This window comes from Delphinapterus leucas, chromosome 1 (assembly GCF_059928025.1).
Source record: "Delphinapterus leucas isolate spDelLeu-1000000601 "Yukka" chromosome 1, BTC_Dleu_Yukka2, whole genome shotgun sequence".
NCBI classification, from domain to species: domain Eukaryota; kingdom Metazoa; phylum Chordata; class Mammalia; order Artiodactyla; family Monodontidae; genus Delphinapterus; species Delphinapterus leucas.
This window is the reverse complement of record NC_143129.1, coordinates 61445336-61472428: the sequence shown is the minus strand read 5'-3', so window position 1 is coordinate 61472428 and position 27093 is coordinate 61445336. Positions and strand designations below refer to the sequence as shown.

The 27093-nt window shown below is 35.2% G+C and overlaps 1 protein-coding gene across 3 annotated transcripts in view; it reads left to right on the top strand.

Moving 5' to 3' along the window:
• RABGAP1L (RAB GTPase activating protein 1 like) overlaps nt 1-27093 on the top strand; it is a 684589-nt gene that overhangs the window by 101142 nt on the left and 556354 nt on the right. For all 3 annotated transcript variants that reach the window (XM_089921687.1, XM_089921608.1, XM_089921651.1), the window contains 3 exons: nt 3792-3858; nt 9282-9384; nt 12868-13034. In XM_089921687.1, coding sequence (XP_089777813.1) covers nt 3792-3858; nt 9282-9384; nt 12868-13034 — 337 coding nt within the window. The remainder of the gene's footprint in view (nt 1-3791; nt 3859-9281; nt 9385-12867; nt 13035-27093) is intronic.

Genomic DNA, 27093 nt, shown 5'->3' with positions numbered 1-27093 from the left:
AAATTATTTTACCCACAGATGATATTGTTTTGTATTAAATTTTTTTTTTTTTTACTTAAAATGTAAATACCAAAATAGGGCTGTACAGAAAAGAGTTAACATAGGAGGACTGACACTACCATTCCTAAAAGGCCTGCTTATAAGGTTGGTTCTTGACTGGCATTTGGAAACTTGGCTTTCGGGAGGGTTTCCACCATTCCCAGAACTGAGAATAGTGGCTCACCGTGCCTAAACTTTTAGCACAAGCAATGTGGTTTGTGCTGAACACCAGCTTTCCTTCAGGAGTCTGGATTTTTGGTACATGCTAGGCAGAGGATGCCTATGTGACCAGCCCTGAGAAGAACTGAATCTCTATAAGCGTGTTGCATATGTGACATGTGACATTTCATCTTTATTTTTCCATCAATTAACCCTAAAGCCATGCAAGATATGCAGAATTTTTGGTGTCTGTATGGATGCTAACTTGGTGTTAAAAGCTGTTTAAATCTCTGTTTTGAGTAGAGACTCACTGGGCAGTATGGAAGGCCAAATTTCTTTTCTAAATAATAGTGGCTGTTGTAATAATAATTTATAATCGGCAACAGCTCTAGAATTTATGGCGTACTTTCCCTGTGAGTTTTTTCATTTCAGCTTTACATTAACATAGTCAACCTATAAGCAAGTAATATTTGTGTTCCAGAAATGTGGAAAGTGAGACTTTAAAGTGTGTGACTTGCCCAGGATCACACAGGGAATTTATAATCTTTTCTACTGATAAGCTAGGGAGGTGGCAGAGTATAATGTGTAAAAGACTCTGCAGTTTTGGAGTCATAGTCACGGGCTTAATAGCTTTATGGTTTGGACAAATCACTTCTACTTTCCGGAAACCAGTTTTATTATTTGTTATATGGAGGTTGTTTAGAAATGTAAATGCAACAATATAGTAATGTCTGACAAAGCATTCAATAAACAGCTGCTATAATTAATATGATAATTATTATTAATATGATAACACCATCATCCCATTCTTAGGAGGTTTGATTTCAAATTTTGGGTCAAGTTAGCTATTTGCTATATTATAAATAATGTTGGGTGTGTCTTCTCTCTGCTTTGTTAACATTCTGTACTTACGGCTATCGTAGAACTTACAGTACAGGTTGTAATTGTCCGTTTACTTATTTTCCTCCCCTACTAGACTGTGACATCCTTGAGAAAATAAGTGTAATAGCAGTTTGCTTTCTACATTATTTATGGAGTTAATAAGAGAAGATTGAACGCTTTGAACTCCCCAATGAAACACTTAATATTTGCAATAGGTGCTTGTGGTGCTAATAATATCTATCTAATTTCTGACATGTTATTCATAATAGACCTTGCTTGTCTCTATAGGAAACCTTATGTGCTTTAATGAAATATAATTTTGGAAATGACTAATACAACCTGATAGAAAAAAATTACTCAGTTTTAGTGCTGGAAGAATCCTTAGAGTTCATGTATTGTTACCTCTCCCATTTTCTAGAAGAGGAAGCAGAGGCCCAAGGGGGTTAGGTGCTTTCTCTAGGGTTGCACTGTTGGTTGGTGGCAGGATTTTTTATTTATAACCCAGGAAAAAAGCAGTGCATCAAAGATCATCAAAATAAGGTGATGTGTGTTCCCATTTGAGGAAAACCTAAATTTCCTTTTGCAGTGGAGTTTAAGATAGGACATTATATTAGGAAAATTGTACCCATTTTGCCACTTACCTGTGAGTGCTTGACAAACAATATAAAACTTTAAATTTTCAATATAAAACTTTAAATTTTCAAAACGAGCAAAAGAAAGGTAGGGAGGGTGCATACTAAGTGCAAACTCTTAGTATTGGTTCCAAAGGGTCTGAGATTAGAGAGAGAAAGGAGAAATTATTTTTTCCCTATACACTTTGGCATTCATTAGCTTTTTACAATGAGTATATATAATAGTTTTGTAACTTAAAAACCATAATATAGAAAGTAGTATTTTAAAACCCATGAGAGGTGCAAGCTGAAGCAAAGAATAGGGAATGTGAGAGAAGTCTTCTGTCCTCATTGACCCGACTTTTTTTTTTTTTTGCGGTACGCGGGCCTCGCACCGCCGTGGCCTCTCCCGTTGCGGAGCACAGGCTCCGGACGCGCAGGCCCAGCGGCCATGGCCCACGGGCCCAGCCGCTCCGCGGCACGCGGCATCCTCCCGGACCGGGGCACGAACCCGCGTCCCCCGCATCAGCAGGCAGACTCCCAACCACTGCGCCACCAGGGAAGCCCTGACCCGACTTTTAAGTTGAGGGAACTAAATTTTATATCTGAAAAAGAATTAGCTCTTTTATTCTTATAAGGAATTTAAGGCAAACTTAGAAGAAATAGTACAATAAAGTTCATGATTAATTAGCATTTAATTTGTATAGACAGTGTTTATTATAGGAGTTCATAGCAGTTTAAAGGAATCGTATTAAAATTATGAATATTAGATTATAATAATTTCTATTTTAGTAAGTTATATTTTGTTCACTGGTACAGTAATATGTTTGGAATTTCCTCAGAACTTACTGACTTTATCCTTGTTATATACTTGATCTTTTTGGATGCCTTGAGCAAGGTATCCTCAAATATTCACAGGAAGTATTATATATATGTTTTTACTATTTACTAAGCTCATATTTGGACAGGACTAATCTCTTGTCTTGTTTATGGGGAAAAAAAAGCCATGCTACTAGAAAACTAAACCTTTGAAAAACAAGGACCAGATTAAGTATTGACTGCTCAGCTGCCGCTATTTTGAAACTTAAAAAATGGTATATTTAATTTGTTTATAGTCTTGTATAAAATGTTCCATAGCATACTTTTAAATTTTGGAAAGCTACAATAAAAACACTGTTTTCTAGTAAGTGTGGGTATGCATTGTTGGCAGAGAGAGGCACACTGTGGACAGATCACATTGTCTCTCGAGTACAAGACCTACTTAATAACCACATAAATTTGAGTAAAATAACTTTTCTGGACTTTACGTTTCTTACCTATAAAGAAGAAATAACAATAATATCCTAACAAATATTAAAAAATGTTCGAATTAGCTGAATTTTAGAGTTTATGAAAATCCTTTACAAACAAAGTGGTAGTGTTGATGGGATTCCTAAAGCTTCCCTAGCATTAGGAAGCACAGAATAAAGTAGTTAATAGTATACAGTGTGTTGGGTAATATCTTCACTAATATAATAGCATTTTTAGTAATGAGTTTCATATAACTTTTTTTTTTTTTTTTTTCAAACTGAGGATATAGTATTTCAAACTGAAGATATAGGCTACTCAGTGAACATGACTGTTGAGGGCCAGGGTGACTTTCTATTAATCTGGCTTGATGCAAAGAGAGTACAGTGTCTTATCCTAATTTTTAAAAAAATTTTCTTTCTTTTAATTTAACTAGGTTAGTTGATCTTGACCAATATGTTTGGAGTAACTCTAAAGCAAATACAATCTCATTTTTACCCAGAAACTAATTTATATGTCACTACTGTATTTTGTTTCAGTTAACAATTTATGGCTATTTTTATCACAGTTTCTGATCATTGGTAATCTTTTACATGCAAAAATAAAGATCTGGGAATTTAGGTAACTTATTTCTATGTGATTTTATTATGTATCTTAATGAATTCTTATTTATGATGTTTCTCTAAAAGATGAAAGCTATTTGTCAGTACAGAGCTCAGATTGTATCGTTACTATTGAGGCTTTTGCTCACTGGGCTTCTATATATTCTTGATACCTTATTTCTCCTTTTTTTTCCCTCCCCAATATTTTCAGATGTTTTGGAATGTTATTAAGCCCAGGTCGAAACGTGAAGAACAGTGACATGCATTTACTGGATATGGTAATGAAAATCTTAAGCACCTTAACCAAGTATAGATGATAGTTATTTTATATTTTTAAAGTATTTTCTATTTTGAAATTTTGTCATTTTGTCAAAATTGTTTCTAACTTTCAGCTATCAATTACTATGATAGTAGTAATTTAATTTGGAACCCCAAACTTAAAATTACTTATGAGGGAGAGATTTAGGAAAACTTTCATAAAAAAAGCATATGCAAGTGGGAAACAAATAAAAAGATAATGTAATGAAAATATCCATCTGTTCATCTGTTTGGCTTCTTAGGAATGTGTCTCTTCTTTGAGCCAAAATAGCAAATACATGATTATAACAGGCACAATGTTATAAGTGAATATGGTCCTTTCATTTTTTTTAATACAATATTATTAATTTGAGTACCGTGATGGATGCTTTTGTTTTCTTTAAAGCGTTTCCCTTTCTGAATTTTTCCTTCTTGATTACCTTTCATTAGCAAAGTATATTTACTTTAGGAGTGGTACTTATTTAAGGAATGCCCTTGAAGGTTAATATGTATTTAAGAGTTGGTATTTGATGTAAAAATAGCAAGCCATCTTAACTTTTAAACAGAAATACCTGCTAATATTGCAGTTAATGAAAACATTTACTTTGTGGTTTAGAAATGTTATAGGAAATAGTTATCTTAGTATAAGTATAAAGTTTTTTACTTAACTGAGATTTTTTTTAGGTAGCACTACATGTTTTCTTCCTTTCAGCTGTATTTTGCAAATGTCAGTTAAATACCACAAATTATATCAACTTTTTCTTTGAGTTATTTCATGGTAACATCACATGGATTTTCTACTGGTAGTAGAATGGTTTATTCAGCCTTTTTGAGGACCTAATTTTGTGCCAGGTATTGTGTGAAGTGCTGGTGTTATAGACATGGTAAAACAGTTCTTACCATCTGTGGGCTCATAATCTTGTGATGGAAATAGATCTTTTAAGTATGTAATGACAGCAGTGGGTTAAGTGCTCTCATAGAGTTGGTACAATGAGCCACAGAAATACAGAGGAAGCACTGCATGGGTAGGTAAGGTAAGGACAACCAGTTACTTTAAATGTGAAAATGAATTAGGTATTGGTTCATCTCTCTTCCCTCGCTCTTTACAGCATATCAGTTATGCAAGTGGTTTTACTTAAGGCAGGACATAGCATTTTGGAGCCCTGAAAATTCCGTGAGGAGGTAGTTTCAGGGACATTAAATACTTATAAGCTCCTAGATCCTAATTAGAATGATTTTTCAGAGTTTAAAAGATTAAGGTGAATCACTGGCAAAGATTTTTCTGTGAAACCTAAGTTTAGATTATAGAGTTACAGACCTGGCATGAACTTCTGAACCCCTTGGTCTTAGTGTCTTGCTTGTGGTGCAGCCCTCCACCTTTAAGAGTCCATATTGATATCAAAGGACTTGTCAGCACTGAAGCTCCTGGAAAGAGCGGTGGGCTTACCTGTGCCACATATAGTTGGTCAAGTTGGAGGGTTTATATGTACAATTATGAGCAGTTGTGATTTGTTATTACCAGTGCTATTAATCTTCATGCTATCTTTAATACACGGTTATTGAGCTTTAGCTAGATTACATCTAATAAAAAGGAACTTGTTACCTTATAATGAAGACTATGGGACAGTTCTGGTTATTACAGGTTATACCTTTGTAATCACCTGAAATCATATTCCTTGTAACTTTGCCTAATTAGTCTTAGTTCTGCCCTCTAGAGCCAGATGTTAATACTTTTTCTTCTATGACATCCAAATAGTGTACACTTTGAAAACAAATTTCACCTTGCACTTTATTCTGACAAACTTTAAAAGTGTTTAATTATATTTAATTTCAGAATTTGTGAGACTTTTCTATTTGACTTGAATAATTTTTAAGCAATGCTGACTTTCTTCCCTGAATGCTAAATAAGCCAGATGAACTGAGACTTTTCTATAAATTTATAAATTTTGTTTAATATAAAATCTACATGAAAGAGAAAGTTATACTTATAAATGAAATATATTTTTTAGTCAAATAGCCAAATTACTTATATATATATCATACATAGTCTGTAAATAAAATCATATATAAATAAAATTAGTTAGGTTTTTTTGTGGGTACAGATGACAGACTCTCAATTTTCTCCCAGTAGTGAGTGAGAATAGTTTGGTGAAGATACTTGTAGTAGGAATAAGGAAATGAGAATTTTTGATTCATAGCCATTGATACCTAGGAAAAGCCTAACAGGAATGTACCAAAAAGCTGAAAACTAGGTAGAGTCAGATTTCATGGAACTGGAGCACAACTTAAAGTCCTATACAGCAGAAACTAACACAACATTGTAAAGCAATTATACTCCAGTAAAGATGTTAAAAAAAAAAATCAAGTCACAGAAGACTAAAAACAATGTAATACCATTTTTAGAAAAACTCAGAAGCAGGTAAAATAAAATAATATTAAAAAAAAAAGTCCTAGAGACGCCACAGAAAGTTTGTGGATCTTCACAATTAACTATTTATTGACATTAGGCTAGTAGCTGGACTCACAGAAATAAAATTTATATTGTAATCCAATATACTTGTAATCTTTATGTATAAAAAAAGCTAAAGTAAAATTTTTATGAAACAGTTCTTAACCCTTACATGTGTGATGAAATCTGCAATTTTTTTCCTCTACTTGACTAAAAAGTCTGGTCACAATCCACTAAATTGATTTTATGATCCACAAATGGGTCACAAACTGCTGTTTGGAAATCATTAGCCTGTCAGCTCCATAAAGTCAGGACCATTTTTGTTTTGTTTTCCTTGCTGGATACTCACAGGTATAGAGCATGACTCACAGTGGGCTCATATTTGTTTAATGAATGGATGGATTAGCATGAACTTACATTTTTTATTTTTTTGTGTTATCTCCTCCTTCTGATGCCATCTGTGTGCTTTACCCTGCTGTCTGCCTACTTGACCTCATAGCTTCAGCTTACTCATAACTTGACAGTAGTTCATTCATGGCTTAGTATGAATTAGCATGATTCTTCAGCTTATGTTTCCATTGCAAAGTGTCATATTCTCATTATATTTCCCAGTTTATTTTCTTAAGAAGAGGGCATTTGGTGGTTCCAGCCTGGCCTAGTTTGGGCAGAGGCTTTTGTCGTCCAGATGTCCTTTACCTGATGTCCCTGATCTTGTCAGCCTTCCTGGGGGAGCCAGGGCATGCAGAGGAGTCAGGAAAGAAGTCTAGAGCAAAGATTGTGACAGTATCTTCATAAGGGGATGGGAGCAAGCCAGGCTATGTAATAGAAATGTCTAGTTCAGTATCAAAAATGACTTGATAAAGAGAAACTTCTATTGAGGGCTTTTGATGTGTAAGACAGTATTATTGTGGTTGTATGTTGTGAGGACTAAAAAGAAATAAAAATATGCTTAATTTGGTTGGGCTGTTTTGGTTACAAGAAACAAAGATTCACTTAGAGCACCTTAAAGGCAAAAGAGGTTATTGATCTTCATGAAATTGTACCTAAACCTGCAAAGTGGTCTCTATCTGGTCTCTTCCTGTCTGCCTCTCCTGCCATGGGCTTACTCTTTCTGTGAGACTCTTTATTGCTGCCCCTGTTCTCTCAACCTCTGGTGCTGCGCCCCCCCTTCTGTCTTTCTGCACCTTCTCTCTCCCTCTCCCTGCCTCCCTTCTTTCCGTCTCTTCCCTCTTTCTCCCTCTCCTCCCCTTCTCCCTCCTTGCCCTTTTCTCTCCCTCCCTGCCTCTTCTCTGCCCTTCTCTTTCCTCCCCTTCAACTTGCTTCCTTTGTATCTGCCTTTGTTTTTTGACTACAGGATTAATTATTTTTAAGGATTTTTTCGGTGTTTGTTTTCTCCATTTCTCTCTTACCACTTAGCAGTTTCCTAGTACTCTGCTGTTCTTTATATATTTTTCCCTACATTAAATTCTGTTATAACTTCGTTTTGTATGTGGCCTGACATCACCTGACTTCTTATCAAAACCTTTCAGCCCCACTGCTAACTGCCCACTTTCCTTGGTATTTGTTAATTGAAAGAAAGAATTTGACTGGTCTAGCTCATTTTTTTGGACTCAAGCATAGCACGAGCTCTTGTCCAGAAATGGACTGGACTTTTTTGGGTCAGGTGCTCATTCTTGTTCTGAACGTCTAATTAGACAGTAGAGAGAGAGGATAGGCACATGGAAGGGAGTGAGGGAGAGAGAGAAAGATATGAATATATAAATGTGTTGGAGGTACTGAGTGGCTTTCCTTTACATGGCCCTGAGTGTATTTCACCTCTGGAATTCAGGGTCCCTGCACTTAAGCTATACAATCTGATTAGTGAAATATCACGAGTACACTAGAAAAATGTACATAGTAATTGCCAAATGACTACAATAATTTCATAGGGATTCAGAGAAGCATCTGTGTGGGGGAAATATTGAAAAAAAAGTTTTTTCTCTTTTATTTTTAGTCTGACCCTTTTCACACTCTCCATTTATAATATAAGGAAATCGGTACAGAAAATTGAAAGTACTGTGGATAATACTCTTTTGCACGTGCACATATTTGTATGCGTGTGCTGTTCTTCCACGGGACAACCTCTAAGCTCCCCCACACTACACACACACACACACACACACACACACACACACACACAAACTACGTGTTGCCTTGCTTTCAAGGCCACATATAGTTGTGGAGTTGCTGCTTTAGCGAGAGTCAAGAGCTGGCTTGGTAAAAGTCTTAAGGAGTGGAGGAAATGAAGAGGAAGAGGAGAAGGAGAGAACAGAAGGAGAATAAGTATGAGGGTAGAGGAAGATAGTTAATTACCTTGAGTGCTGATTACAAACCAGTATTAGTCTCCTAATATTGATTTATGATTGTTAGAAAGTGTACCTATATCTGGCATATAGGCAATAAAAGTATTAACTTTAAAGGTATTCATTGTGATAAAGTACATTAATATTTTAAGAATATATTAAAAATTAGAACATTAGAAGAAAAATCCTAACCTATTTTCCTGTGATTAGCTATTAATTCAGTTTAACTATCTTCAGTGAGATCCGTAATACAGTTTTAATAGAAACTTCCTATATCCTGTATGTGTAGGTATGTGAGATTTTGACAACCAGCCTAAGATAAAGTTAAATATAACTTCATACCAGTATTATGTTTTTGTGAGTCAGCATGTAAGGGCATACCTCCTTTTATCCAAGAGTATGTGTCTCTAAATAGAAACTCTGGAGAAAGCTGTAGGAGAATTTAATATTTAAAGAAATGCTTCTGTGGGATGAAAAAAATTTACAAAGAAAATAAGTCCCCTGTTTGTGAATTCAAATTTTAATAAATTGGATTGCTTAAAGTAAGATATAGTTTAAAATGATGATTTTTTGATGTATATATTCTCAGTGATTCCTGTTTGAACTTTTATAGGAATCCATGGGAAAGAGCTATGATGGGAGAGCTTATGTTATCACCGGCATGTGGAACCCCAATGCACCAATATTTCTGGCACTTAATGAAGAAACCCCAAAAGGTGAATTTTCTTAAAAAATTCCTTATTATTTACTTTAAAATTTACATTATGGACAATATTGTTTTGCCATGTTTAAAAAAAATTCTGGTGCTCATTTTAAATGGAATTATTCTTGTTTTCATGCTTTATACATCTATGGGGAAAACCTCCACTATTCAAAAGAAAGCCCCCTGATGATATGTGCATTAATTTTATTACATTATGTTAAGAAAGTATTTGGGCTTCGTGTTTCATATGTCATTATAGAGTTGTTTTATTTAAGGGGGAAATGATGGAAGAATATGAAAGAAATGATGAAGCAAATTCTGGAATTTTTGCATCTCTGATAACTATATTTTAACTTTTTTTCTCTATATTACAGATTACTTATATCTTTTCATTTACTATTATTCATTCCAGTCTTTTGACCTTCGGGAACTTAGTAATGTATATTTAGGATTTCATTTGTGGCAAATACTTTTTTCCAAGTTGTTTACCTTTTCATTTTGTTTAATATGTTAGTGTTGAACAGAATTTATAGATGGTAAGTAGGCTCATTTGTCATTTTTCCCATTGTATTTATTTTTATTCCTACTTTATCCAGATATCTGTTAATTGCCCATGTGGTTTTTTTTTTTTCCCCTCCACCATCTGCCTTTAAACTAAAATTTAGTTTTATCTCATGAGTTGTAATCTTCTACTAAATGCTTTACTATGATTCAACCAATAATTTATATTGAGAAAATAATGGATCAGCTTGTTTGATCTTTAGTTTTATATTATTTACTTTATACCCACAATAGACTTTTGGTTAAAGACGGGAGCATTAGTGAATACTGATATGGAAATATAATATATTAATGAAGAACATTAAATGATAATTATTTTTGAATTTCCTTAATAAAAGTATTTACCAGTTCCATAAATTGCATGCATTTGATTACACATCAAGCTATTTCAAACTGAGGGCTAAAAGAGAGAAAAATAATGATGATTATGTAAAATTTAGCTTTTCATATATTAGGAATAAATAATTTTTACACCACAGTTTGTTATTTCTGGATACAGGCTTGTGAATACCAGTCTGTAAACTTCTTCCTTATAATCATTCAGAAAATCAACGTGAAAATGGAAAAAATAAGCCAGTTGATAATTCTGAAGTAAAATATAGAAATTTCAAATAATAACTTATAAAAGCACTTTTTACCTGTTCTTAATGTAACACATAGTTCAGTTTCACTTTCTATTTTAATACCTATTTGGTCCTCAATTAAAAATAATATATTTCAGGGACTTCCCTGGTGGTCCAGTGGTTAAGGCTCTGCCTTCCAATGCAGGGGTTGCAGGTTCGATCCCTGGTTGGGGAACTAAGATCCCACATGTTGTGCAGTGTGGCCCAAAAATAATAATAATAGTAAAAAAATAAAAAAGAATTATGTATTTAAAAAAATACATATTTTAAAATTTATTTGTTCAATGAAAAGAAACTACATAGTACTATATTACAATAATATTCTAATGCAAAAGATAATGTGTTTTAAATTTAAAATCATTTCATATGCCACACAAAAATGTTGACCTAATTTCTTACATTTTTAAATGGTGTTCTTGAAATTATAAATTACTCAGAGGAGTCATGAATCAAAACTACAAAAGTTGAAGCCCTGAGAGATGAAATGTCTTGGATCTTTTCACTACATCAAGTTGTATATTGTATTCTGTGTTTTGTTATTTTCCCTAACCCCTCTACTTTATTCCCCTGAGACTTTATAAGGTCCTTAGGTCAAGTACAATGACTAGAGAATCCTAATTCCTCTTGAATTGGCAGATAGAATGCTTGTATTTAGTACGAATGTAATACATTTTTTGTTGAGTTTAATGATATTAATAGGAGTGTAGTTGATGAGTATAAACGTTGTATAATGGTTAAAAAGACAGTATTGAAGGTTTCTTCTAATGGTGGGCTTGGTTATTTGAACTTTCCTTTAACTGAGAACTGAAAATGGTAGACAATATAAATTTTAAAAATATTTTAAAAACAATGAAGAGGGGTTTCCCTGGTGGCGCAGTGGTTGAGAGTCTGCCTGCTGATGCAGGGGACATGGGTTCGTGCCCCGGTCCAGGAGGATCCCGCATGCCGTGGAGCGGCTGGGCCCGTGAGCCATGGCCGCTGAGCCTGCGCGTCCGGAGCCTGTGCTCCGCAACGGGAGAGACTGCAACAGTGAGAGGCCTGCATACTGCAAAAAAAAAAAAAAAAAAAAGAAGAAGAAGTGACAAAATGATATGGAATAAACAAACCACAGTTTCAAAAATCCCAATGAATTTCAAGCAGGGTAAATAGAATAAAATGAAATCCATATTTCAACCTATCATAGCGAAACTGAAGAAAAGGAATAGACACTGGTCTAGAAAGTCTAGATTCAAATTAGAGGAAGTCTATGGTGAAGAAAACATTTTAAATAGTAACTGAAATTTTGACTGGTAACAGTATACTGTTGTCTAAAAGCACTTGCCAGGACTCTGATATATATTTTATGTATATAAAATATATATACATACTATAAATATGTAGTGTGTATATATACTCTCTATATGTAGAGAGAGTATATATGTGTATGTGTACTCTATATGTTATATATAGAGAGAGTATATATAGCGCATTTTATATGTTATATATAGAGTATATATATATGAAAATTACACATTAGAGCTTTGGTCAATGATTTTCCTGATGGTTAATATGTATTATGGACAATGAGGGTACTGACAAATCTCTGGGGACTTCCCTTAAAGCATACAACATTGAAATATTAATAACATTTTCCCAAACAAATTTAACATAATGAAGGTTGAGCATCTCTTCTGATTTGACAGTCCTTCCCATGCAACTCATCAAACAGACCTAATAATTTCTAGTATCTCTTTTTATAAAATGAAAGGGCAGATCTTTGTGATTTTCCAGTTTTTTTTTTTTTAAACCTGAAAGATAGTGTAATAGACATTCTGAAATTTCTATTTTATTTATTTTTTTATATTAAGGGCCTGATTTTGAGAATGAGAAATTAAAGTTGTCAGAGGAGATTTGGACATTTGATTAAGGTGGGATCGGGAGTGTTGAGAAACATACTTGGGAAACTTGGTTACCTATTTAATCTAAGTGACAATAAAACATTTAAAATTAAACATAGCAGGTAATAGGAGTATAAAGAACCTTAATCCAGGCTTCCCTGGTGGCGCAGTGGTTGAGGGTCCGCCTGCCGATGCAGGGGACACGGGTTCGTGTCCTGGTCTGGGAAGATCCCACATGCCGTGGAGTGGCTAGACCCGTGAGCCATGGCCGCGGAGCCTGCACGTCTGGAGCCTGTGCTCTGCAACGGGTGAGGCCACTACAGTGAGAGGCCCACATACCGCAAAAAAAAAAAAAAGCACCTTAATCCTTTAACTTTGTTTTCTTAAATAAGTAATAATAAAGCTGGCATAAAACACAGAAAATTTCTACTGCAGATAAACGAGTGTACATGACCGTGGCGGTGGATATGGTAGTCACGGAGGTGGTGGAGCCTGTCCGCTTTCTCCTGGAGACAGTAGTACGTGTGTACCCTGCAAACGAGCGATTTTGGTATTTCAGCAGAAAGACTTTCACGGAGACTTTCTTCATGAGGTTGAAACAGGTAGGACCTTTTTGTTCTTCTCACATAATACATTTTTTCCACCATTTTTTCTTTAATGCCAACATACTTTCTTAAATAACAATAAAAAGCAATAGAATTCCTCAGATAATCAAATGATATTTAGAGTCAACTAGCAGAGTATTTGAAAAATCCATGTGTAGGTAATGTCAATTGAAAAAAAATACTAGTAATAATTATGTAGAAATTTGTTTTAGAAACCTGTAATGTGTACCTGTAAAGTATCAACATACTTAATAGAAATAACAAATCTATATCTAAAACAGCTTTTCTTCCTTTTATATAAAATTACGTAAAACCAAAAAGAAAGGGCACAGAAACATCATATCTTTATAAATAATAGTAAAAATATTATGAAGTAATACATGACTAATTGTTATAGTTATTTCTACCTATATAATATTATGTGAAGGTGTTGTTTGACTTATTAGTAAGGTTATAAAATTATTTTAATATTAAATGAACAAAATTAGGGTTTCTGTGAAGTTCTTAAATTAGGCAATATTAATAGGTAAAATACACTTTTTGTTACGTAATGAAGGAAGAAGGTAACAGTGAAAAATAATTTGAATTCTAGTAGTGTCCATTTTATGAAATCAGAGTAAAATATTCTATTTGAGTGATGTAAATCCTTTTCATCCTGTTTAGTGCTCCCTCTCTCCCAAGTTTAAAAAATGCTTGTTGCTTCATATACTATAATATGCAAAATGTAATGTGGTAAAAGCAAGCATCAGTTCAGTGAACAAACATAGAAGCCACTTAACCATTTTCATATTAAAAAAAACTTGTCATTGCTCAGTTAGGCTTCATATATTAGATGCTTTGAAATTGTTGTGGTTTTCGTCTTGCATAAAATTATTAGAGCTGTGGTTCGACACAGCTTTTATTACTGTGTAGACTGTGTTTTTCTTTTAGTTTTTGTAGCATATTCTGATGAATATAATATGAACAATATTTAAAATTTTAGTGTACTGAGCATATTTTCATGTTTTATTCTGAGATATTTTTCTCCCTTCTTTCTTTCTTTTCTTTTCTTTTTTTTTTTTGGTAGCTTAATTGTTAATGACTGTCAAAGAATTCGTTTGTCATTTTGAGCCAAAGGATTATTCAGAGTTGCATAAGAGTGAATAAAGGAGCTGTATACAAAGTGGTTGTCATCATTCTAGTGACAGTTAATAAATTATTATGCTGTGAATTTTTCTTCCTTGAGACTTGATAAAAAGTTAGTTTCCCCCCTCCCGCCCTGCCCCCCCAAATTAGCTTCATATATATATTATATATATATATATATATATATAATATATATATGGCAAGATAAACAAGAGTACTGGAATTTATATATTTATATAAATTTCAAGAATATATATATTAGAGTGGATTTTTATTATTAAATGTTATTTTCGTATTTTTAAAACTACTGATGTTGAGTGACTGAGTGGTAAGTACCATGAGTTAAGAATTTCTTAGTACTAAAACATTAAAAATACTGTTTGAGGCCATTTCATGTGAAATAAAAAGATTAAATTAGATTCACTTGTAATATTCAGCTCTAATAAATGTGAGACTGATTTAAATGAATGTTAGATAAGAACATGGTTTCTAACTTTAGTGGTATAATTTAATCTCTTTAGTAGATATTGTGTTAGTCTGTTTATTATTATTTTTATTTCTTCTTGAGTCATTTTTGGTGATTTGTGTCTTTCAAGGAATCTTCAGTTTAATCAAGGATATTTAATTTATTGCTTAAAATATTACCTTTTTATTTTTAATGTTTGTAGGATCTGTAGGATCTGCTTTTATTTCTGATATTGGTAATTTATATATTCTCTCTTGTTTTTTGTTTTATCAGCCTAGCTAGAGGTCTATTAATTTTACTGATTTTATTCCCCCCCCAGAGAAACAGATTTTGGGTTCATTGATTTCCCTATTGTTTTTCTGTTTTATCTTCTGTTGATTCCTTTTGCTTTCTTTTTTATTTCCTTTTTTTCTTTCTGCTTTGGATTTAACTTGTTTTTCTAGTTTCTTCATATGAAGATTATATCACTGATTTTTTAAAAACTTTTTTTCCTAATATCTTTTAATTTTTAAGGTTATAACTTTCCCTCTAACTTCTCAGAGTTGTTAAAAGAAAACTCTGTTTCCTTTACTACTATTCATACCACTTCATTTCTGACACCAGATGGGTGAGTGTTTTTCCTATAGCAATTAATTCTCCAATTGGACACCAATTGGATGGCCTACAATACAATTATGACACTAACTACCTGGAGTAGGCACAGACCCCACAGGTTAAGGGCTCAGTTCCACAAGACTGTGCCCCTCCTCCTTACTTCAGACACCAGTTGCAGGTCCAGGTTGTCACCTGTGTTTCTGACCAACCAGCTATAACTTGGAGGCTCCCACAACCTCCTCCTCAGGTTTGATAATTTGCTAGAATGACTCACAGACTCAGGAAAACAGTTTACTTAGTAGATTACCAGTTTATTATAAAAGGATACAGCTCTAGAACAGCCAGCTAGAAGAGACGCACAGGGCAAGGTATGGGGGAAGGTGTATGGAGTTTCCATGCCCTTTACAGGCTCGCCACCCTCTCAGTACCTCCATGTGTTCGCCAACCCAGAAGTTCTCTGAACACCTAAGTTAGGGTTTTTTATGCATGCTTCATTCTGTAGGCACAATTGAGTAAATCACTGGCTATTAGTGATTAACTCAAGTACTGGCTCCTTTCCCTTCCCTGGAGGTTGGGGGAGTGGGGCTGAAAGTTCCAGCCTTCTATCATGTGATTGATTCCTTTAGCATCCATCTCTCCCCCACCCTCCATACCCTCAGGGGCTTTCCAAAAGTCACCTCTAACAAAATTCAAGTGCGGTTGAAAGAAACTCATTAGGAATAACAAAAGATGCTCCTTTTACCTTTATTGCTCTGGAACTATTTCAGAAATGGGATAAAAACGAAATATTACAACAAAAGATGTTTCTTTCACCTTTATTGCTATGGCACTGTTTCAGGAGCCAGGATGAATACCAAAATATATATTTCTTATTATATCACAGTATCACAGTTGTCATGATGAATAAATATGAATTCATGTAAGGCCCTTTAGTTAGGACAGTGCTTGTCACCTGGTACATGTTCAGTAAATGTTAGCTATTATTGTTTTTATTAATGTTAATTAATACTTGTTTCTCTTCTATCTAGTCTCTATTCTTTTTGGGCAGAATCCTTTGTTTCTTAAGCCTAAAATAAATGAATGAATAAATGAACCAATAAATGAATAACTAACTGGTAGAAAGGTCAGGATTTTGGAGTGTGGTAAGGCAGAGGAGGGCATTTTAGTCAGAGACAAGAGTTGAGTCAGGTCGTAGAACTCGGATGTAACATGATATGTTCAAGATCTGTAGGAAATTAGATATTGCCGAAGCATCAGTGGGCATGGTAGGTAATTATTCCGAATAGGTAGGTCATTACCATGCTTAGTCCTTTATCCTCAGGTTGGGAGAATTTTAAGCTGTGAATGACACTATATTTATAATTGGGAAAGGTCACGCTGACAGTAGTGAAAAAGATATTGCTATTGGAGGCAAATAAATATGAAGTAAGAAGGCTATTGTGGCCAAGATGAGAAATGATGGCGTGAAGAAAGGCCGTGGCAGTGGGGATACTAGAAAAGATGAATTTGAGAGGCCTTAGGGAAGTAAGAATCAAGATCTGGTGTTTGATGTGACGTGAGGTTGAGGGAAAACAAGGGGTCTAGGATTACTTTCAGGTGACGTGAGGTTGAGGGAAAACAAGGGGTCTAGGATTACTTTCAGGTGACTGGGTGCTTGTTGATCCTTTTGATTGAGATGTTACGGAGTCCAAGCTTTCTCCGCTCGCTGCAGTGAATCGGGGACGAGGTGTTGAGGCAAGGAATACGACTTTATTCAGAAAGCCGGCAGATGGAGAACATGCCAGGCTAGTGTCTCTGATAAACCATCTTATCGGGGTTTGGATGCCAGCTTCTTTTATAGCACAGAGAGGGGGAGGAGATGAGTAAGTAAAGTCAAAAGGCCATAAGTTTTGCAAATACCCTGTGGAAAGGCCAGCCTCCGTGAGGGGATGTGTTAATTTCTTCTTCTTTCCTGAGACATCCACAGGTGGGTGGGGTGAGGTTGTCTCCCTTTGAACTGAACAGAGGCACTTTAGTTTAACATTCAGGCAGAGGGGCAGGGTTCCCTGAGGCAGGCCATTATGTATGATTATAATAACAAAAGCAACAAAAAGCAAAGGTTAAAGCCAAAGAAACAGATCGAACCTGGAGTCCCATTTAGCTTTTCCCTGTTACAGAAATAGACTTTCAAGGAGAAATGTTTCGAGCCTCATGAGGAAAGCTAGCGGAGTTTCAGATATGCTGAATTTCACATTTCTGTGGAACTTTTAGGTTTAGTAAGCAGTTGGATATTTGTATCCTAAGCTTGGGAAATAAAGATTTTAAAAGTGGTTAAAGCTTGAGAATTATGACTAGGAGTAGGTGGCCAAGTGTTGAATGGGGAGACATTGAAGATTGGTATAGAAAGAGGATTGAGCCAAGTGAATGTAGAAGGATAAGCACAGATCTAGGGGTAAAATCACAAGAGCACGAGGCCAGGAATGGCGAGGGAGGAAATTGTTTCCTGCAGGAGAGAATGCCTTAAGCATCAGGTACTTCAGGAAGGTTAGCTAAGGATTTGATTGGTAAATAAGAGACAAAGATCTTAGACTGTAAAACTTGGACAATTTCAGAGGAGTAGTGGGGCGGAAGTTAGACTGCAGTTGATTGAGGCTTGAATGGGAGACAAAATGTCATAATTCACCTCTGCAACTGGGAACAAAAGAGAAGCTGGGTACAAATCCAAAGTATTAGGGTACACTTTATTTTATATACAACTTTTATATACAAAGTTAGAATTTTAGAAAATTCAGTCTCTCCTTCTATTTTTCCTGGGTTTGGAAGTCAAACCCTCTGCTAGTGATTTTGCTGAATGAATACCCATCAAAATATGGAGTCAAGTGCTGAAAACCTTTTGTTGCCAACATTTAGAGGAATGGCATAGCAGATATTTTGAAAGTGAACTAATTTCTTTCTTCAGAAATAGTATAGTTAAGAAAGTATGTACAGACTGGCAACTAGTAGATAAAAAAGTTCTGGAGGTCTAATGCACAGCTTAGTGATTGTAGTCAGCAGTCTAGTGTGCCCTTTTTCCACGGGTTTCTCAAGGGTTGATTCAGTCAACCATTAATCAGTCTGTGGATCAGTCCATGGATCAGTTCCTGGTTGGTTGAATCTGTGGATGCAGAACCTGCAGATACATAGGGCCAACTGTACTATGTCATTTTATGTAAGGGACACAAGCATCCATAGATTTTTGTGTCCATGGAGGAGTCCTGAATCCAATCTTTCCATAGATACCAAGGAATGACTGTACTGTATTATAAATTTTAAAGTTGCTAATAGACTAGATCATAATTGTTCTCACCACAAAAAAGAAATGATAATGATATGACATGATAGAGGTGTTAGCTAATGCTACAGTGGTAATCGTATTGCAGTATATAAATGTATCAACACGTTGTATACTTTACACAATGTTATATGTCAGTTATATCTCAATAAAAAAGAAATTATGCATCACTTGATATTTTCTTTTTTAAAAAAATTTATTAATTCATGGGAGGACTTTCAAAACAGCTGAAAGCAAAATTAGAATTTTGGAAGGTTCTGCTGCTTCAAATTTTGTGTGCTTATTAATTATTATTCTGTCATTTCAAAGTGATTTTTAAAATGACAGTTTTGAAGTACCCCAAAATGAATTCATATTGAAGATACTCATAACTTTAAACTATAGTGACATCACCTGTTGCTACACTAATAAATTGCCTAAGAAGTAATTTGATGAATTATTATTTCTTCCTTTTCCTATTACTGAAAATAAATGCTGTGAGTCCCATCATAAGATGTTTATTGGCAGGATTCTTTGATAGGAAAGTTATAACCTTTGTAGTAGTGTTTTTGTTTTGTTTTATAATTTTTAAAATCATAGAATAATTTTATATTCTTCTGGTTGTATTTTGCCTAAAGAACGATAAGACATTTAGGTGTTACCGCTTACTTTCAGATTTGCTTTGTATTGTACTATAGGGTGTATCTTACTATGAGACTACATCAAAGGAAATAAAATTGAATAAAGCAGTATTTCATTCTGGGTACTGAAATGAGAGTAGGTCAGTTATTATAGGCCTTCATTGAAAACTTGAGGAGTTATTAGTTGATTGAAAAGGATTTATTCTGAAAAATTAGTATTTAAAGATTTGAACTTGTAAGCCAGAAAGGAGAGAATCCTTATGTACATAAACTCTTTTGCAATGCATTTAAAAAGTAATATGCCAGTTGTTAAGAAAAGCAAGATGGCAAGCACAGTGACTTGGGATCCTTTCATTAAGTATTAGCTTTCCTTTCCCTTGTCTTTCATTTGTGGAGTTTAAGAAATTACACATTACTACATTACCAAGGCCACATTACCAAGTGGCCTATTAGTGAGGAATAAATGATCCTCGTATCTAAAGACTTTTAGTGTGTTGAAGATTTAATAAATAAAACAAAAGGCTTATCACCTGGAGAAAAATATGACAAGGAAGAGCTACTTGGGTATGATGGGGAAGTAGCAACCTAATTGATATTTAATAATGAAATTTTGCTTATTTCATAGTCAGATATACTTACTTTAGGTCCAGATAATATTCTTGTACTTAAGACTATGGTGTTACTCTTAAAATACTACTTGTTTGAAATTTTGAAATGAAATTATTTTTTATGGACAGAGGTACCTGCTTTTGTTCACAGTAATGGTGTGCAACATTTTTAGCTGTGTTGTTCTTCATAAAAGTATTTTCTACTTTTTGTTTGTGCCAAAATGTAGTAAAAATTGATAACAGCAGTTATGTTAGGCATAAAAGAGTAGAAGCATATGGAGATGGGAGCTTGGAAAATGCAGCACTTAACTTCATTGAACTCAGTGATCTTTTATTTTATAAATTAGGCATTTATGAATACTATAGAGTTTCAAGAAAAATAGGAGCAGATTTAGCTGCTTAGATGAAGTTAGTGTAAAATAGAGTTCAGTTGTCAAGGGGTCAGCCGAGTCAGCAGCATTGAAAACATGTAGGGGGTGGTTCTTGAATTCTTGCTTAATTTGGGGATGTGTGATAAACTACAAAGAACAATTTGAGGCAATTATAGAGAAAAAACAGTGTTATGAAAAAAGAAATGCTTATATAATATTCATTTTAAAGATACTCTTAAGAAATGTTGTTTACATTAGATTAGTTTAGGAAATCCAGAACATTTTGAGGCCAGCACAACATGTTTTAGTGTAGATTGACATTTCTTCAAATACAAAGCACATGTTGTAGAATTAGTAGGGTTTAAATAATTTAAATAATTTCTATTAGCATATCTGATTATCATGATGAACAAATTTTCTGAAAAAAATGTGTTGCTGCTTATTATGGAGATTTTTAAACTCTAATAATAATAACAAATTAAGTTATGTTTAGTTATTGGAGCATCTGACCTAAAAAGACATAGTGAAATTTACATTTGATTGAGAAGGAATCACCTATTCCAGTGTAGATACATAGTGTATGTGGGTTAATAGTATTCCTGAATTTTTTTTTCATGTCTGAAATTCTATGCCATTTGAATTAGTGAATTATAAAAAGTTTTTAGCACAAATAATTCCATGACTGTTGTAGTCAAGTTAATTCAAAGTTAATTTATAATATCTATTGTAGTGGCACAGCAAAGATAAGATATTTAAAATACAACCTTATCCCCAAAGGAACTTTGTGTCACCTCCTATTAATAAGGAAATATATAAAAATTACCATTTTACAAGGAGGGCTATGATAAATACTAGGTGAAAATAATGTACAGAATGCTGTGGGGTTTAGAAAAAGGAGGGACAATAGTAGTAGAATGACACAAAGTTATGGTTAAAAGGAGTTCCTTTGAGGGTATATGTGAGTCGTTTTCTGTGATCACAGCAGAGAGGGAATATTGTAGGGGTGGAAAAAATTTCCCTTCTTCCCTTTTAGATTCTTTGGCTTGTCTAATATTTAAATAAATATAAGACAGATTAACAGGAGGAAAATTTAATTATGTACATATGGGAGCACCATAAAGATATGAAGACACAAAAGGTTGCTGGTAATTGAAACTTACATACCATCCTGAGCCAAAGAAAGGGGAGAGATCTATGGATACAAAGGGGAGGAAGGCCATTCACAGGAAGGGAGAGGAGATGTTTGGAAAACAAAGGTTGCCCTGCTGTACAGGTAAGTTTCTTAGGTAAGAAGCTATCTCTGGTAATAGCTCTCTTCCTTTGCTCTGTAAATTTAGGCAAGTGAGGGAGAGGTAAAAGAGCTTTCCTGAATCTGCTAGGTTTTGATTGTCTTTAGCTCAAAATAGTAATCCTTATGCTTGTCACTGAACTCATGTTTGGCTGCCCACCGGCTCGAAAGCCAAGCTCGAAAGCCAATACTCGCTCGAAAGCCAATACTCGTTTAGAAAGGAAAGGTTGCTTTATTCAGGAGGCCGGCAACCTGGGGAGAAGGCAGACTCATGTCCAAGAACCAACTCCTAAGATTCTGCTTGACCATGAAAGTTTTTTAAATGGAGAAAGGGGAAGTTAATCACATTTAATCATTTGGGGAGGGGATCAGAGTCTGTATTATCTTCCACTGTGTCCAGACTTTCTTCTGATTGGTTGGTGGTGAGGTAACAGGGTGGTGTTCCAGGAATCTGGTGCTCTACCTGGGTGGGGGCCCATAGTTCCTGCTGAAGAACTCAAAGATATGTTGTTATGTATATTCCTTGAGGAGGAACCACGTCTCTGTCCCATGCTGCACTGTTGTTTCTTGACTGTTCCTCATTTGTTTCTGCATTCCCACGCTTCCCTAATTAGTAACTGTTTGAATTTTCCCTTTGGTACTCAGGGAAGATCTGGGAGGCTGAATGAAGCTTATTTCCTACAAACAAGAAATGGGGAACATGGAAAGGATTTGTACCCTGGAGCAGCGGTCCCCAACCTTTTTGGCACCCAGGACTGGTTTCCTGGAAGACAGTTTTTCCCCGGACCGGGGTGGGGGTGGGGGGATGGTTCAGGCGGTAATGAAAACGATGGGGAGCGATGGGTAGCGGCAGAGGGAGCTTCGCTCACTCACCCATTGCTAACCTTCTGCTGTGCGGCCCGGCTCCTGACAGGCTGTGGACTAGTACGGGGATTGGAGACCCCTGCCCTAGAGGGCCCCACAGGGTCCTGCTTGGTTTCATGCTAATGTGGCATATTTTGGGGTGACAAATTCTGCTCCCCTGCAGTATATTTTAGCATGTAAGATACTGTCTGTGCTATCACTTTGTAGACTGTAAAGTGACACAAAAGGGTAACCCCAAATATTAATGATTTGATTCTGATAGTAGGCATGAGGCTAGTTCCCCATTCTGTCATTTGGTAGTTGTGTGCATGAGCTTCAGCTTCTTCATATGTAAAATGGAGGTAAACATAATACCTACCATGTAGCGTTGTTTGCTCATTTACTTATTAATTAAATCAACATTTATTAAGTGCCTGCTCTGACAGATTACTATTGTAGACGTTGGGGATATAGTGGTAAATGCTGCAGATGAAGTCCCTGCTTCATGAAGCTTACATTCTATGTATGGAGGATACATGGAGGGGACAGACGGGCAGGCAAACAAATGGCAAGATAGCAGATAGTAACAGAGTGCTATGATGACTTGGTGGATATTGGGTGGTCAAGGAAGGCCTCTGTAAGAAAGTGATATTTAAATGTCTAAGGTCTGAGTGACAAGAGGGGACTTACCAAATGAAGATCTGGGGAAAAAGACCTTTCAAGGGATGAGCTTGGGTTGTTGCCAGGATTGAATGCTTGCTATCCTTATTGTTATTAACATAATTATTTGCCCAGAAAGATTTCTAGAAGAGCACTAGAATAGGATGTGGAAGCCACTTTTGCTTCTTAGTTATTCTTCGTATTGTACCACAGGTTAGACTATCTCATGCCTCAAAGTGTTATATCATTTAACAGCACAAAACAGTACCAGAAGTAACACTTCCATAGCACTTACTATGTGCTGAGCACTGTTCCAAGTACTTTACCTGTTTTTTTGGGTTTTTTTTTTTTGCATCTGCTAGGAATAAAATTTACCTTCAGAAAAGAGAAGTCTCATGAAACAGGCGAGAAGGGTGTTAGGGTGGAAGAAATTTTCCTCTACTCTTTTAGGTTCTTCTGGCTGGCCTAAGAATACATTGACATGAGATAGATTAACAGGAGAAAATCAAACAAAAGTTTAGTAACATGTATACATGGTAGAGACCCAGGAAAACTGAGTAATTCTCCAAAATGGCTGAAGCTCTTCCTTCAATACCATCTTTAGTTGAAGACAAAAGAGGATGTTGGGGGTAGTGTTTTAGAACTTCAGAGGGAAAAAAGGCAGTTCACATGGAGATGGAAAAGAAAATATTTGGTAAATAGATGTTTGCTGGGCCATGCAGAGACAATGGGACACAGAATGGACTGTGATCTCTAGGCCCTGCTCAGTTTCCCCCATCACACCTAGCCCATATCCACCTATCCCCATCACACCTAGCAGACATCTCTTATTGCAGCTCTATTCCAGGAACAGGCCCTCTATCTAAATTTAGGCAGTTAGGGGGAAGGTCAAAGATTTTTCCTGAGTCTTTTTGGCCTTGATTTGTTCCATCTCTAAATAATTTGCATGCCAAAGAGACATTTTGGGGTGGCAAATTTTGCTCCCCTACAAGGGGAAGTTGTAGAGGAATGAGAGGCAGAGTTGTAATGTCCAAGAGACCTAAAGTAAGACTGGAGGTCAAGTGTTAAGGGGGAGGAAAAGCTCCTCTCTTGACAAGTCTGTTCTCCAAAGCCTATCATCCTGTTTTGTGTTTTCAGTCAAGAGATAGTTTAGAGGGAGGAGGCTTGTCTGAAGAAAAGGGTAGGTTTTAGGGAATGACAAAAGGTCATCACAGTCTTATCTGCTCTCAGAAGCTCCTGTGGCTTGGCCCTTAATAGCGGAAAGTGAGCCACCTCTTCTTTCCTCTCTAGGAGAGCATGAGCCAGGCTGGAAGTAGAAGTAGCTGCCCTTTCTTAGATCTTTTTCCTAGCACAGGCCTCATTTAGGCTTTCTATGGGCTCTGGGCTAAATATAGGTTTAATGTTAAAATAACTTTTTTTTTTTATCCTCCTCTCAAATCTCTTCTTTGCTTTCAGGTGCCTTAACATTCCTTTCAGTTGGAGGCAAAGTCTTTTATCAGTTATTAGAGTTAAAAAGCATAAAAGGAAAATTCCCTTTTGAAGATGCATGTTGATTTGAACCTATTTAAATCAAAGTATAATCAGTTGGGATGGATAAATTGGGAATTTGGGATTAGCAGATACACACTACTGTATAAATTAGATAAAAACAAGGACCTACTGTATAGCACAGGGAACTATATTCAATATCTTGTAATAACGTATAATGGAAAGAAATCTGGAAAAGAATACACACACACACACACACACACGCATATAAAACTGAATCACTTTGCTGTATACCTGAAACATTGTAAATCAACTATACTTCAATTGCTGAATTTTTGTAAACTTCTTTTCATTACTGTGAGAGGAATGTTGACGTCTCCAATTATAAATGTGAATTGGTCCCTCTCCTTTCATTTCTTTGAATTTTTTGCTTCATATATTTGAAAGCCTCTCGTTAGGTGCATACACTTACAAGATTCTTATGTGTTCTTGTTGAATTGATCCTTTCAACATGGTGCAGTGTCCTTCTTTATATGCAGTGATTTTTTTTTTCTTGGTAGTCTGCTTTGTCTTTTATTAATATAGTCTCTTTAGCTTTCTTTTGATTAGTGTTTTTGTGGTATGTCTTCTAAGCTCATTTTACCTTCAGCTTGCCTATGTCACTACATTTAAAGCGGGTTTTTTGTAGACAGAAAATAGTTGTCTTTTTTTAAACATAATCTGAGAATTTTGTTTTTTAATTGTTTAGGCAGTTTATATTTAACATAAATATTGATATGTTTAAATTTAAGTTTACTATTTTATTATTTGTTTCCTACTTGTTTCTTATTTTACATTCCTTTATTTCTCCTTTGCTGTCATCTTTTGGATTATTTGAACAGTTAGTATTTCATTTTTATTATATTTCTTTATATAATTATTTTAATGGTTGTTCTAGGGATTGAGGTCTTTGTTTCTTAAATATAGCAGAAATGCAATAAAAATTTGGTTGGTTTAAACCTAACCATTTAACTTTCCACGGCTGTCTTCTTCTTCTTTTTTTTTCTATGTTTAATGTAGTAGACAGTTTTACATTTTATTATTTGCTAAATGATTTGAAAATGCACCCGAAATTTGATTTATGGTTCAAAAGTAATTCTTGAAAACAGTGAATAAAGTAATTTTATTTTTATAATTTAAATGGATTACAATACAGGTAGATATTAGAGATATTAATTTCTCTATCTATGCCTATATTCTTCTTTTTTTTTGATTATTAGAATTTTATTTATTTATTTTTATACAGCAGGTTCTCATTAGTTATCCATTTTATACATATTAGTTTACACATGTCAATCCCAATCTCCCAATTAATCCCACCCCCACCCCCACCCCTCCACCCCCACCACTTTCCCACCTTGGTGTCCATACCTTTGTTCTCTACATCTGTGTCTCTATTTCTGCCCTGCAGACTGGTTCATCTGTACCATTTTTCTAGATTCCACATATATGCATTAATATATGATATTTATTTTTCTCTTTCTGACTTACTTCACTCTGTATGACAGTCTCTAGATCCATCCATGTCTCTACAAATGACCCAATTTCATTCCATTTTATGGCTGAGTAATATTCCATTGTATATATGTACCACATCTTCTTTATCCATTCATCTATCGATGGGCATTTAGGTTGCTTCCATGACCTGGCTAATGTAAATAGTGCTGCAGTGAGCATTGGGGTACATGTATCTTTTTGAATTATGGTTTTCTTTGGGTATATGCCCAGTAGTGGGATTGCTGGGTCGTATGGTAGTTCTATTTTGAGTTTTTTAAGGAACCTCCATACTGTTCTCCATAGTGACTGTATCAATCAATTTACATTCCCACCAACAGTGCAAGAGGGTTCCCTTTTCTCCACACCCTCTCCAGCATTTGTTGTTTGTAGATTTCCTGATGATGCCCATTCTAACTGGTGTGAGGTGATACCTCATTGTAGTTTTGATTTGCATTTCTCTAATAATTAGTGATGTTGAGCAGCTTTTCATGAGCTTCTTGTCCATCTGTATGTCCTCTTTGAAGAAATGTCTATTTAGGTCTTCTGCCCATTTTTGGATTGGGTTGTTTGTTTTTTTTAACATTGAGCTGCATGAGCTGTTTATATATTATGGAGATTAATCCATTTACTCTTTCCATTACTCTAGGGGGTGGATCAAAAATGATCTTGCTGTGATTTACATCAAAGAGTGTTCTTCCTATGTTTTCCTCTAAGAGTTTGATAATGTCCGGTCTTACATTTAGGTATTTAATCCATTTTGAGTTTACTTTTGTGTATGGTGTTAGGGAGTGTTCTAATTTCATTCTTTCACATGTAGCTGTCCAGTTTTCCCAGCACCACTTATTGAAGAGGCTGTCTTTTCTCCATTGTATATCCTGGCCTCCTTTGTCATAGATTAGTTGACCATAGGTGCGTGGGTTTATCTCTGGGCTTTCTATCCTGTTCCATTGGTCTATATTTCTGTTTTTGTGCCAGTACCATATTGTCTTGATTACTGTAGCTTTGTAGTATAGTCTGAAGTCAGGGAGTCTGATTCCTCCCGCTCCTTTTTTTTCCCTCAAGACTGCTTTGACTGTTCAGGCTCTTTTGTGTCTTCATACAAATTTTAAGGTTTTTTGTTCTAGTTCTGTAAAAAATGCCATTGGTA